The 14,328-nt window shown below is 48.1% G+C and overlaps 1 protein-coding gene across 2 annotated transcripts in view; it reads left to right on the top strand.

The window, feature by feature from the left end:
• The window catches only part of cpsf1 (cleavage and polyadenylation specific factor 1), a 119,794-nt gene that overhangs the window by 53,821 nt on the left and 51,645 nt on the right, over window positions 1-14,328 (top strand). For both annotated transcript variants that reach the window (XM_038798669.1, XM_038798667.1), the window contains 3 exons: window positions 1,341-1,451; window positions 5,625-5,766; window positions 7,461-7,639. In XM_038798669.1, coding sequence (XP_038654597.1) covers window positions 1,341-1,451; window positions 5,625-5,766; window positions 7,461-7,639 — 432 coding nt within the window. The remainder of the gene's footprint in view (window positions 1-1,340; window positions 1,452-5,624; window positions 5,767-7,460; window positions 7,640-14,328) is intronic.

Raw genomic sequence — 14,328 nt, 5'->3', positions numbered from 1 at the left:
AATAAGCCGGGTGCGAGGGGTCTTTGATTATGCTGCCCGCTTTCACAAGGCAGTGGGAGATGTAGACAGAGTCAGTGGATGGGAGGCAGGTTTGCTTGATGGACTGGGCGGTGTTCACGACTCTCTGTAGTTTCTTACAGTCTTGGGCGGAGCAGTTACCATACCAGGCTGTGTTGCAGCCAGACAGGATGTTTTCTTTGGTGCATCTGTAAAAATTGCTAAGAGTCAATGTGGACATGCCGAATTTCCTTATTTTCCTGAGGAAGTAGAGGCGCTGTTGTGCTTTCTTGGTCGTTGCGTCGACGTGGGTGGACCAGGACAGATTTTTGGTGATGTGCACCCCTAGGAATTTGAACCTGTCAACCATCTCCACCTTGGCCCCTTGATGCTGACAGGGGTGTGTGCAGTACTTTGCTTCCTGAAGTCAATGCTCTTTAGTTTTGCTGATATTGAGGGAGAGATTATTGTCGTTACACCACTCCACTAATTTCTCTATCTCCCTCCTGTACTCTTACTCATCGTTGTTTGAGATCCGACCCACTACGCTCGGTCATCAGCAAATTTGCAGATGGAGTTGGAGCCACATTTTGTCACACAGTCGCGTTTGTAGAGGGATTATAGTAGGGGGCTAAGTACGCAGCCTTGCACCATTGATGACTATTGTGGAGGAGGTGTTGTTGTTTATCCTTACTATAGTCTAGTCTATACTGTAGTCTATAGATCAATTTCTAATGGTTACGATAGTGTTAAAACTGTTTGCCAGAATTGGTTTCAAGGAAGACTTGCATTAAATGGCACCTTTCAAGTCTTCATAGCATCCAAAAACGAAGTAATTCTTTTTGTAGTTAAATTATTTTTGTTTGCGTGGTTAGCACTGTGGCTTCACAGCGCCGGGACCCGGGTTTGATTCCTGGCTTGGGCCATTCTGAGTGGAACCTGCACGTTCTCCTCGTGTCTGCGTGGGTTTCCTCCGGGTGCTCCAGTTTCCTCCCACAAATCCTGAAAGATGTACTTGTTCGGTGAATTGGACATTTTGAATTCTCTCTCTGTGCACCCGAACAAGAGTGTGGTGACTAGGGGCTTTTCACAGTAACTTCATTGCAGTGTTAATGTAAGCCTACTTGTGACATTCATGAAGATTATTATTAGATGATCCATTTGCCTATGTGCGACCTGAACATGCGGCTGCAATGAGGTGCATGACCCGTTCATCTGTGACATGCTGTTGGTTGAGAAGTTGTTTGTCAGGAGACGGGGCAAACTCCCATCTCTTGTATCACCCAAATTGTTTTCTATATTTTAATCTTTCCCAATCTTCACCTCCCTATTTTATTGTTTAGGATCAGACTGGTGAAGGAGAGAAGGCAGAGAAGGAAACCAAAGAGGTCAGCCCGGAGGAAGATGTGAAAAAGCACGGTTTCCTCATTTTAAGTCGAGAAGACTCTACAATGGTGGGTATTAATTTCTGAATCATCTTCAAGTTCCTTTCCTCCCTCAAAATAGTCCAGGAGTAATATTTTGTTCTTGTGCGTGTCTGAATTCCCCAGTTAGGCAAATTAACTACAGCGATTTGTTTGTTGGTTCAGTTTTTAACTGACATAATGTTCCCTGGGAATTAACCATCTATGAATGAAGGAGAGAATATTCATTTATATGAGAACCTTTCATGACCTCTAGGTACCCCAGAGCCCTTGAAATTTAATTGTTGTAAATTCTGCTCAGAGTAACTTGCCTCCTGACTACTCAAAACCATCTGCAAGGCATGAGTCAGGAGTGTGATGGAATACTCTACACTAGCCTGGATGAGAGCAACTCTGCCAACACTCTGAACTCAACACCATCCAGGTCAAAGCAACCCGCTTGATTGTGCCCTCTTTATCCCCTTCACCCCCTTCGATATTGACTCCCTCCCACCGACAAAATGGTGGCAGCAGTATGTACCAACCACAAGATTAACTGCAGCAACTCCCCCAAGCTCCTTCAACATAAGAACATAAGAACTAGGAGCAGGAGTAGGCCATCTGGCCCCTCGAGCCTGCTCCGCCATTCAATTAGATCATGGCTGATCTTTTGTGGACTCAGCTCCACTTTCCGGCCCGAACACCATAACCCTTAATCCCTTTATTCTTCAAAAAACTATCTATCTTTACCTTAAAAACATGTAATGAAGGAGCCTCAACTGCTTCACTGGGCAAGGAATTCCATAGATTCACAACCCTTTGGGTGAAGAAGTTCCTCCTAAACTCAGTCCTAAATCTACTTCCCCTTATTTTGAGGCTATGCCCCCTAGTTCTGCTGTCACCCGCCAGTGGAAACAACCTGCCCGCATCTATCCTATCTATTCCCTTCATAATTTTAAATGTTTCTATAAGATCCCCCCTCATCCTTCTAAATTCCAACGAGTACAGTCCCAGTCTACTCAACCTCTCCTCATAATCCAACCCCTTCAGCTCTGGGATTAACCTAGTGAATCTCCTCTGCACACCCTCCAGCGCCAGTACGTCCTTTCTCAAGTAAGGAGACCAAAACTGAACACAATACTCCAGGTGTGGCCGCACTAACACCTTATACAATTGCAACATAACCTCCCTAGTCTTAAACTCCATCCCTCTAGCAATGAAGGACAAAATTCCATTTGCCTTCTTAATCACCTGTTGCACTTGTAAACCAACCTTCTGTGACTCATGCACTAGCACACCCAAGTCTCTCTGAACAGCGGCATGCTTTAATATTTTATCGTTTAAATAATAATCCCGTTTGCCGTTATTCCTACCAAAATGGATAACCTCACATTTGTCAACATTGTATTCCATCTGCCAGACCCGAGCCCATTCACTTAACCTATCCAAATCCCTCTGCAGACTTCCAGTATCCTCTGCACTTTTCGCTTTACCACTCATCTTAGTGTCATCTGCAAACTTGGACACATTGCCCTTGGTCCCCAACTCCAAATCATCAATGTAAATTGTGAACAATTGTGGGCCCAACACGGATCCCTGAGGGACACCACTAGCTACTGATTGCCAACCAGAGAAACACCCATTTATCCCAACTCTTTGCTTTCTATTAATTAACCAATCCTCTATCCATGCTACTACTTTACCCTTAATGCCATGCATCTTTATCTTATGCAGCAACCTTTTGTGTGGCACCTTGTCAAAGGCTTTCTGGAAATCCAGATATACCACATCCATCGGCTCCCCGTTATCTACTGCACTGGTAATGTCCTCAAAAAATTCCACTAAATTAGTTAGGCATGACCTGCCTTTAACGAACCCATGCTGCGTCTGCCCAATGGGACAATTTCTATCCAGATGCCTCGCAATTTCTTCCTTGATGATAGATTCCAGCATCTTCCCTATTACCGAAGTTAAACTCACTGGCCTATAATTTCCTGCTTTCTGCCTACCTCCTTTTTTAAACAGTGGCGTCACGTTTGCTAATTTCCAATCCACCGGGACCACCCCAGAGTCTAGTGAATTTCGGTAAATTATCACTAGTGCATCTGCAATTTCCCTAGCCATCTCTTTTAGCACTCTGGTATGCATTCCATCAGGGCCAGGAGACTTGTCTACCTTTAGCCCCATTAGCTTGCCCATCACTCCCTCCTTAGTGATAATAATCATCTCAAGGTCCTCACCTGTCATAGCCTCATTTCTATCAGTCGCTGGCATGTTATTTGTGTCTTCCACTGTGAAGACCGACCCAAAAAACCTGTTCAGTTCCTCAGCCATTTCCTCATTTCCCATTATTAAAACTCCCTTCTCATCCTCTAAAGGACCAATATTTACCTTAGCCACTCTTTTTTGTCTTATATATTTGTAAAAACTTTTACTGTCTGTTTTTATATTCTGAGCAAGTTTACTCTCATACTCTATCTTACTCTTCTTTATAGCTTTTTTAGTAGCTTTCTGTTGCCCCCTAAAGATTTCCCAGTCCTCTAATCTCCCAGCACTCTTTGCCACTTTATATGCTTTTTCCTTCAATTTGATACTCTCCCTTATTTCCTTAGATATCCACGGTTGATTTTCCCTCTTTCTTCCGTCCTTCCTTTTTGTTGGTATAAACCTTTGCTGAGCACTGTGAAAAATCGCTTGGAAGGTTCTCCACTGTTCCTCAACTGTTCCACCATAAAGTCTTAGCTCCCAGTCTACCTTAGCTAGTTCTTCTCTCATCCCCTTGTAATCTCCTTTGTTTAAACACAAAACACTAGTATTTGATTTTACTTTCTCACCCTCCATCTGTATTTTAAATTCCACCATATTGTGATCGCTCCTTCCGAGAGGATCCCTAACTATGAGATCATGAATCAATCCTGTCTCATTACACAGGACAAGATCTAGGACCGCTTGTTCCCTTGTAGGTTCCATTACATACTGTTCTAGGAAACTATCGCGGATACATTCTATAAACTCCTCCTCAAGTTTGCCTTGACCGACCTGGTTAAACCAATCGACATGTAGATTAAAATCCCCCATGATAACTGCTGTACCATTTCTACATGCATCAGTTATTTCTTTGTTTATTGCCTGCCCCACCATATCGTTACTATTTGGTGGCCGATAGACTACTCCTATCAGTGACTTTTTCGCCTTACTATTCCTGATTTCCACCCAAATAGATTCAACCTTATCCTCCATAGCACCGATGTCATCCCTTACTATTGCCCGGATGTCATCCTTAAATAACAGAGCAACACCACCTCCCTTACCATCCACTCTGTCCTTCCGAATAGTTTGATACCCTCGGATATTTAACTCCCAGTCGTGACCATCCTTTAACCATGTTTCAGTAATGGCCACTAAATCATAGTCATTTACGATGATTTGTGCCACCAACTCATTTACTTTATTCCGAATACTACGAGCATTCAGGTAAAGTACACTTATGTTGGTTTTTTTACCTCTGTTTTGAATCTTAACATCTCCAGTTTTATTCCTTTTGTTATTACTGGGCCTATTCACTGTGCTCCCCTCAGTCACTGTACCTTGTACTGTCGCCCTTATGGATTTCTGACTATGTCTTCTCTGCCTTGCACTTTTCCCCTTACTTCCTTTTGTTTCTGTCCCTGTTTTACTACCTTCCAACTTCCAGCATTGGTTCCCATCCCCCTGCCACATTAGTTTAAACCCTCCCCAACAGCTCTAGCAAACACCCCCCCTAGGACATCGGTTCCAGTCCTGCCCAACACTTTGTGAACTCACGACCTCTACCATCTAAAAGGACAAAGACAGCAGGGAATACTACCACCTGCAAGTTCCCTTCCGAACTGCACCTGACTTGCAAATTTATCGGCTGTTCCTTCACTGTCACTGGATCAAAATCCTGGAACTCCCTCCCTAACAGCACCGTGGGAGTATGTACACCACATAGAGTGCAGCCGTTCAAGAAAGTGGGTCACCACCACCTTAAGGGCATTTAGGGATTGGCAACAAATGCTGGCCTAGCCAGCGACGGCTACATCTCATTAAAGAGCAAAACAAAATTGGACAAAGCAGAACCCCACCACAGTCACCCGAAAAATGACACAAATGGTGGATTTTAGTGATGCTGGGTGAGGAGCAAATGATGCCCAGGGAATATATATATTTTCTCTGTTGTATTTTTCTCTCTCCAAATGCCAGATTCTGCAGACTGGTCAGGAAATCATGGAGCTGGATGCCAGTGGCTTTGCCACACAGGGCCCAACCATTTTTGCAGGAAATATTGGAGACAACAAATACATTGTGCAAGTTTCTCCTCTGGGGATTCGATTATTGGAAGGCGGTGAGTATTTGGGAACTTTGTGGAGACACTCGGCAAATGCAGCCATTATTAAACTCTGCATCAGTGACAGGTTCAGATTTCAGCTTTTCTCTTAGCTACATTCATTGTACCGTTTTTAAAAAAGGGAGAAAGAGAGAGCCCGAGTAATTACTGGCCGATTCCCGAGTAATTACTGGCCGATTCCCGAGTAATTACTGGCCGATTCCCGAGTAATTACTGGCCGATTCCCGAGTAATTACTGGCCGATTCCCGAGTAATTACTGGCCGATTCACGAGTAATTACTGGCCAAGACCGAGTAATTACTGGCCGATTCACGAGTAATTACTGGCCGATTAGCCTGACCTCCGTGGTGGGAGAATTATTGGGAAAAGCTCTGAGATGGTAGAAATTTTCACTTTGCGAGACGAGAATTAATCAAAGACAGCCAACATAGATTTGTTTAGGAAAGGTCATGTCTGACCAAATTGATTGAATTTTTTGAGAAAAGCGTATTTGGATATAGACTACATGGACTTTAACGTGGCTTTGACAAGGACCTGATCATTAAATTCAAAGTCCATGGGATCCAAGGGAAAGTTGCAAGTTGGATCCAGAAGTCCTCTGAGGCAGGAAGCAAAGGGCAGAGTGAATTTAATCCTGAGAAGTGTGTGACAATACACTTGGTGAGGATGAACCATGCACGGGAATGTACAACAGTGTTCTGAAAATTGTAGAGGAACAAGTCTGTATTCACAGATCCCTGAAGGTGACATGACAAGTTAATGCGGCATATTAAGTAGCTAAGGCCTAGAATTTAAAAGTAGGAATGTTGTTCTAGAAATATATGGAACAGGGAAGGCGGAGGAGAGAGTTAACTGAGGTTTATAGAGCTATGAGGGATCTGGATCGGAAGGACCTATTTCCCTTCGCAACGAGAGTAATAACCAGGGGGAATAGATTAAAGGTAAATGGTGGAAGGAATAGAGGGCAGTTCAGTCATTTTATCACGCAGAGGGTGGTGGGGTCTGGAACTCTGTCTGAAAGGGTAGCAGAGATAGAAACACTTGATTGTATTTGGTTGGGAGATACATTAGAGTTGCTGTAACATGCAGACCAGTTTGCTTATCCCACCCACGGCAAGTGAGTTTTGCTGAGGCCAGTATTTTTTGCAGACCCCTAGCGCGCAGTTGGGAGTCGACCACACTGCTGAGAGTCTGGACTCGCATGTAGGTCAGACCAGGTAAGGTTGACCGATTTCCTTCACTAAAGTTATTCATGTACGTTATTCGGGAAGGCCGCTCCTTCTCGACGTCGCCCCTCGCCTGAGGTGTGGTGAGCCTCAGGTTAAATCACCACCAGTCAGCTCTCCCCTTCAAAGGGGAAAGTAGCCTATGGTCACCTGGTACTATGGCGCCTTACCTTGCCTAGACCAGGTTAGCGCAGCAGATGTTCTTCACTAAAGGACATGAGTGAACCAGATAGGTTTTTATGACAATTGATATTTTATGATCGCCATTACTGGGACTAGCTTATAATTCCACAATTATTTCAATTAAATTTAAATTCCACCAGTTGCCAGCAATGCCCACATCTCATGATAGAATTTTGAATAACGTGCCCCGAGCTGTATAGTGTAGTTTAGTTGGAATTGTCTCTTCTGATGCCCTTGCAAATTTCGCTGCTCTCAAGTGCCCTTTACATTCTGTTCTTACAGTGAACCAGCTGCATTTCATACCCGTTGATCTGGGCTCCCCAATTATGCACTGTGCAGTGTGCGATCCTTATGTAGTGATCATGAGCGGCGAAGGTCAGGTGACGATGTTTGTACTGAAGCGTGATACATATGGAGGAAACACCCACAGACTGACCATGCAGAAACCACAGATACATATGGTATGTATCCTGCACAATAATTAAAACTTGCTCAAGGTTGGGCACAGGAGCAAATTAATTCCCTGGTATATGCTGACACCGCACGGAGCAGTGTGCTTGAAGGGATTGTGGGACAGGGACAGAGTAGTGCACTTGAAAGGATTGTGGGTCAAGGACGGAGAACTGTGCTTGAAGGGATTGTGGGTCAGGGATGGAGCAGTGTGCTTGACGGGATTGTGGGTCAGGGACGGAGCAGTGTGCTTGAAGGGATTGTGGCTCAAGGACGGAGAAGTGTGCTTGACGGGATTGTGGGTCAGGGATGGAGCAGTGTGCTTGAAGGAATTGTGGGTCAGGGATGGAGCAGTGTGCTTGAAGGGATTGTGGGTCAGGGACGGAGCAGTGTGCTTGAAGGGATTGTGGTTCTGGGACGGAGCAGCGCGCTTGAAAGAATTGTGGCTCAGGGACTGAGCAATGTGCCAAAAGCGATTGTGGATCAGGGACGGTTCAGTGTGCTTGAAGGGATTGTGGGTCAGGGACGGAGCAGTGTGCCTGTCGGGATTGTGGCTCGGGGACGGAGCAGTGTGCTTGAAGGGAGCAGTGTGCTTGAAGGGATTGTGACTCCGGGATGGAGCAGTGTGCTCGAAGGGAGCAGTGTGCTTGACGGGATTGTGGGTCAGGGACGGAGCAGTATGCTTGAAGGGATTGTGGGTCAGGGATGGAGCAGTGTGCTTGAAAGAATTGTGGGTCAGGGACGGAGCAGTGTGCTTGAAGGGATTGTGGGTCAGGGACAGAGCCGTGTGCTTGACGGGATTGTGGGTCGGGTGGAGCAGTGTGCTTGAAGGGATTGTGACTCCGGGATGGAGTAGTGTGCTTGAAGGGATTGTGGCTCAAGGATGGAGAAGTGTTCTTGAAGGAATTGTGGGTCAGGAACGGAGCAGTGTGCTTGAAGGGATCGTGGCTCAAGGATGGAGAAGTGTTCTTGAAGGAATTGTGGGTCAGGGACGGAGCAGTGTGCTTGACGGGATTGTGGGTCGGGTGGAGCAGTGTGCTTGAAGGGATTGTGACTCCGGGATGGAGCAGTGTGCTTGAAGGGATTGTGGCTCAAGGATGGAGAAGTGTTCTTGAAGGAATTGTGGGTCAGGAACGGAGCAGTGTGCTTGACGGGATTGTGGGTCAGGGACGGAGCAGTGTGCTTGAAGGGATTGTGGCTCAGGCACGGAGCAGTGTGCTTGAAGGGATTGTTGGTCGGGGACGGAGCAGTGTGCTTGACGGGATTGTGGGTCAGGGACGGAGCAGTGTGCTTGACGGGATTGTGGGTCAGGGATGGAGCAGTGTGCTTGAAGGGATTGTGGCTCAAGGACGGAGAAGTGTTCTTGAAGGAATTGTGGGTCAGGGACGGAGCAGTGTGCTTGACGGGATTGTGGCTCTGGGACGGAGCAGTGCGCTTGAAGGGAGCAGTGTGCTTGAAGGGATTGTGGCTCAGGCACGGAGCAGTGTGCTTGACGGGAATGTGGCTCTGGGGCGGAGCAGTGTGCTTGAAGGGATTGTGGGTCAGGGACAGAGCAGTGTGCTTGAAGCGATTGTTGGTCGGGGACGGAGCAGTGTGCTTGACGGGATTGTGGGTCAGGGATGGAGCAGTGTGCTTGAAGGGATTGTTGGTCGGGGACGGAGCAGTGTGCTTGAAGGGATTGTGGGTCAGGGACGGAGCAGCGTGCTTGAAGGGATTGTGGGTCAGGGACGGAGCAGTGTGCTTGAAGGGATTGTGGGTCAGGGACGGAGCAGTGTGCTTGAAGGGATTGTGGGTCAGGGACGGAGCAGTGTGCTTGAAGGGATTGTGGCTCGGGGACGGAGCAGCGTGCTTGAAGGGATTGTGGGTCAGGGACGGAGCAGTGTGCTTGAAGGGATTGTGGGTCAGGGATGGAGCAGTGTGATTGAAGGGATTGTGGCTCAGGGACGGAGTAGTGTGCTTGAAAGAATTGTGGGTCAGGGACGGAGCAGTGTGCTTGAAGGGATTGTTTGTCAGGGACGGAGCAGTGTGCTTGAAGGGATTGTGGGTCAGGGATGGAGCAGTGTGCTTGAAGGGATTGTGGCTCGGGGACGGAGCAGTGCGCTTGAAGGGATTGTGGCTCAGGGACGGAGTAGTGTGCTTGAAAGAATTGTGGGTCAGGGACGGAGCAGTGTGCTTGAAGGGATTGTGGCTCAAGGACGGGGAAGTGTACTTGAAGGGAGCAGTGTGCCTGCAGGGATTCTGGCTCGGGGACGGAGCAGTGTGCTTGACGGGATTGTGGGTCAGGGACGGAGCAGTGTGCTTGAAGGGAGCAGTGTGCTTGAAGGGATTGTGGGTCAGGGATGGAGCAGTGTGCTTGACGGGATTGTGGGTCAGGGACGGAGCAGTGTGCTTGAAGGGATTGTGGGTCAGGGACGGAGCAGTGTGCTTGAAGGGATTGTGGTCAGGGACGGAGCAGTGTGCTTGAAGGGATTGTGGCTCTGGGACGGAGCACTGTGCTTGAAGGGATTGTGGGTCAGGGACGGAGCAGTGTGCTTGAAGGGATTGTGGGTCAGGGATGGAGCAGTGTGCTTGAAGGGATTGTGGTCAGGGACGGAGCAGTGTGCTTGAAGGGATTGTGGCTCTGGGACGGAGCACTGTGCTTGAAGGGATTGTGGGTCAGGGACGGAGCAGTGTGCTTGAAGGGATTGTGGGTCAGGGACGGAGCAGTGTGCCTGTAGGGATTGTGGGTCAGGGACGGAGCAGTGTGCTTGAAGGGATTGTGGGTCAGGGACGGAGCAGTGTGCCTGTCGGGATTGTGGCTCGGGGACGGAGCACTGTGCTTGAAGGGATTGTGGGTCAGGGATGGAGCAGTGTGCTTGAAGGGACAGAGCAGTGTGTTTGAAAGAATTGTGGGTCAGGGACGGAGCAGTGTGCTTGAAGGGACAGAGCAGTGTGCTTGAAAGAATTGTGGGTCAGGGACGGAGCAGTGTGCTTGAAGGGAATAGTGTGCTTGAAGGGATTGTGGCTCGGGGACGGAGCAGCGTGCTTGAAGGGATTGTGGGTCAGGGACGGAGCAGTGTGCTTGAAGGGATTGTGGGTCAGGGATGGAGCACTGTGCTTGAAGGGATTGTGGCTCGGGGACGGTTCAGTGTGCTTGAAGGGATTGTGCGTCAGGGACGGTGCAGTGTGCTTGAAGGGATTGTGGGTCAGGGACGGAGCAGTGTGCTTGAAGGGATTGTGGGTCAGGGACGGAGCAGTGTGCCTGTAGGGATTGTGGCTCGGGGATGGAGCAGTGTGCTTGACGGGATTGTGGGTCAGGGACGGAGCAGTGTGCTTGAAGGGATTGTGGCTCGGACGGAGCAGTGTTCTTGACGGGATTGTGGGTCAGGGACGGAGCAGTGTGCTTGAAGGGATTGTGGGTCAGGGACAGAGCAGTGTGATTGAAGGGATTGTGGCTCAGGGACGGAGCAGTGTGCTTGAAGGGATTGTGGGTCAGGGACGGAGTAGTGTGCTTGAAGGGATTGTGGCCCAGGGACGGAGCAGTGTGCTTGAAGGGATTGTGGGTCAGGGACGGAGCAGTGTGATTGAAGGGATTGTGGCTCAAGGACGGAGCAGTGTGCTTGAAGGGATTGTGGCTCCGGGATGGAACAGTGTGCTTGACGGGATTGTGGGTCAGGGACAGAGCAGTGTGCTTGAAGGGATTGTGGGTCAGGGACGGAGCAGTGTGCCTGTAGGGATTGTGGCTCGGGGACGGAGCAGAGTGCTTGAAGGGATTGTGGCTCAGGGACGGAGCAGTGTGCTTGAAGGGATTGTGGCTCCGGGATGGAACAGTGTGCTTGACGGGATTGTGGGTCAGGGACAGAGCAGTGTGCTTGAAGGGATTGTGGGTCAGGGACGGAGCAGTGTGCCTGTAGGGATTGTGGCTCTGGGACGGAGCAGTGTGCTTGAAGGGATTGTGGGTCAGGGACGGAGCAGTGTGCTTGAAGGGATTGTGGGTCAGGGACGGAGCAGTGTGCTTGAAGGGATTGTGGCTCAAGGACGGAGAGGTGTACTTGAAGGGAGCAGTGTGCCTGTAGGGATTGTGGCTCGGGGACGGAGCAGTGTGCTTGAAGGGATTGTGGGTCAGGGACGGAGCAGTGTGCTTGAAGGGATTGTGGGTCAGGGACGGAGCAGTGTGATTGAAGGGATTTTGGCTCAGGGACGGAGCAGTGTGCTTGAAGGGATTGTGCGTCAGGGACGGAGCAGTGTGCTTGAAGGGAGCAGTGTGCTTGAAGGGATTGTGGCTCCGGGATGGAACAGTGTGCTTGACGGGATTGTGGGTCAGGGACAGAGCAGTGTGCTTGAAGGGATTGTGGCTCAGGGACGGAGCAGTGTGCTTGAAGGGATTGTGGGTCAGAGACAGAGCAGTGTGCTTGAAGCGATTGTGGCTCAGGGACGGAGCAGTGTGCTTGAAAGAATTGTTGGTCAGGGATTAGGATACAATGCCTTAACGCTGACTGTCCAACTACCCCATTACTTAACTCTGATAGAAAAATAGAAAATAGGAGTAGGAGGAGGCCATTCAGCTTTTCGAGCCAGCTCCACCATTTATCATGACCATGGCTGATCATCCAGCTCTAGCCTAATCTGGGTTTCCCGCCACATATTTCGATCCCCTTCACCGTAAATGCTGTATCTAACTGCTTCTTGAAAACGTACAATGTTTTGGCCGCCACTACTTCCTGTGGTAACAAATTCCACAGGCTCACCACTCTCTGGGTGAAGTAATTTCTCCTCATTGCTGTCTTAAATGGTCTACCCTGTATCATCAGACTGTGACCCCTGGTTCTGGACACACCCATCATTGGTAACATCCTTCCTGCATCTACACTGTCCAGTCCTGTTAGAATTTTATAGGTTTTTATGAGATCCCCCCCTTGTTCTTAGGAACTCCAGTGAATACAACCCTAAGTGGCGCAATCTCTCCTCTTGCGTCAGTCCCGTCATCTCAGGAATCAGTCTGGGAAATCTCTGCACTCCCTCTAAAGTAAGAACATCCTTCCTCAGAGAAGGAGACCAAAATTGCACACAATATTCCAGGTGTGGCCTCACCAATGCTCTTGCAATGAAGGCCAGCATGCCATTTGCCTTTTCCACCACCTGTTGCACCTGCAGGCTTACTCTCAGCGACTGGTGTACGAGGACACTCAGGCCTCGTTGCACATTCTCCTCTCTCAATCTATAGCCATTCAGATAACCTGCCTTCCTGTTTTTGCTACCAAAGTGGATCACCACACATTTATCCAAATTATATTGCATCTGCCATTCATTTGCCCAAATCACACTGAAAGATCACTGCACCCTCCTCACAGCTCACCCTCCCACCCAACTTTGTGTCATCTGCAAATTTGGGGATAATGCATTTAGTTTCCTCATCTAAATCAGTAATATATATATGTATCGTAATATAAAGCCATTTGGAAAAAGACCCATTAATTCCTACTTTATTTCCTGTCTGCCAACCAGTTTTCTATCCACCTCAATGCACTACCCCCAATCCCATGCGCTTCAATTTTACACACCAATCTCTTATGTTAGTCTTTGTCGAAAGCCGACTGAAAGTCTAAATACATTGCATCCCACTGGCTTCCCTTCGTCAACTCTACCAGTTACACCCTTGAAGGATTCCAGTAGCTTTGTCCAACATGATTTACCCTTCATAAATCCATGCTGACTGGGACCGACCCTGCCACTGTTTCCCAAGTGCTCTGCTATCGAATCTTCGATACTTTTTTCAGAAAATATTTTATTGAGGCATTTATAATTTTAACAAGCTATCGAATCTTTGAAGATGAATTCTAAAAATTTCCCCACGACCGATGTCAGGCTGACTGGTCTATAATGGTTTCCTCTTTACTTCCCTTCTAAATAGTGGTGTCACATTTGTTACCCTTTTAACCTTTTCTGAGGAGAACAACCGCTGTTTCTCCAATCTGTTCACGTGACTGACATGCCTAACCCCTGAAACCCCTCTCAAACCTTCATGCACAGAGGCCAACTGAATTGTGGGCTCATGTTGCTGAGGTAAGTTCATAGGTGCGTACAGCATCAGTGTCAGCCATTCGGCCCGTTATGCCTGTTCCGTCTCTTTGAAAGAACAATCTACCGGCTCCCCTGCTCTTTTCTCAATGCCAAGGGAATCTTTCACTTTCAAGCCTGTATCTAATTCCCTGTGCAAAGTTATAATTGAATCAGCTTCCCCAGTGCATTCCAGATTATAACAAATATAACAAATAGGGGCTGGTTTAACACAGTGGGCTAAACAGCTGCCTTGTAATGCAGAACAAGGCCAGCAGCGCGGGTTCAATTCTTCCTCCCCGGACAGGCGCCGGAATGTGGCGACTTGGGGCTTTTCACAGTAACTTCATTGAAGCCTTCTTGTGACAATAAGCAATTATTATTATTATTATTATTATGAATTGCTGCATTAAAATATTCTCCTCTCCCCTGGTTCTTTTGCCAATTACTGTAAATCTGTTTCCATTGGTTTTGGACCCACCCGTGGTTAACCCGGCACAGAGCAGAAGTTCACCTTGGCACCTTCCTGCCCTCTGGATCAGACAGACAGCCAGCCTTAATGCAGAGGACTGGCAAAACTGAGGACCCTCGGGGAAAAGACAAGAGTGTCAAGACGTAGTGAGTGAGGTGATGCTGAAGTTTGAGCTTCATTGGCCAATTGTAG

This window comes from Scyliorhinus canicula, chromosome 5 (assembly GCF_902713615.1).
Source record: "Scyliorhinus canicula chromosome 5, sScyCan1.1, whole genome shotgun sequence".
NCBI lineage: Eukaryota > Metazoa > Chordata > Chondrichthyes > Carcharhiniformes > Scyliorhinidae > Scyliorhinus > Scyliorhinus canicula.
Note: the sequence above shows the minus strand (reverse complement) of the source record. Positions and strands in the feature narration are given on the sequence as shown.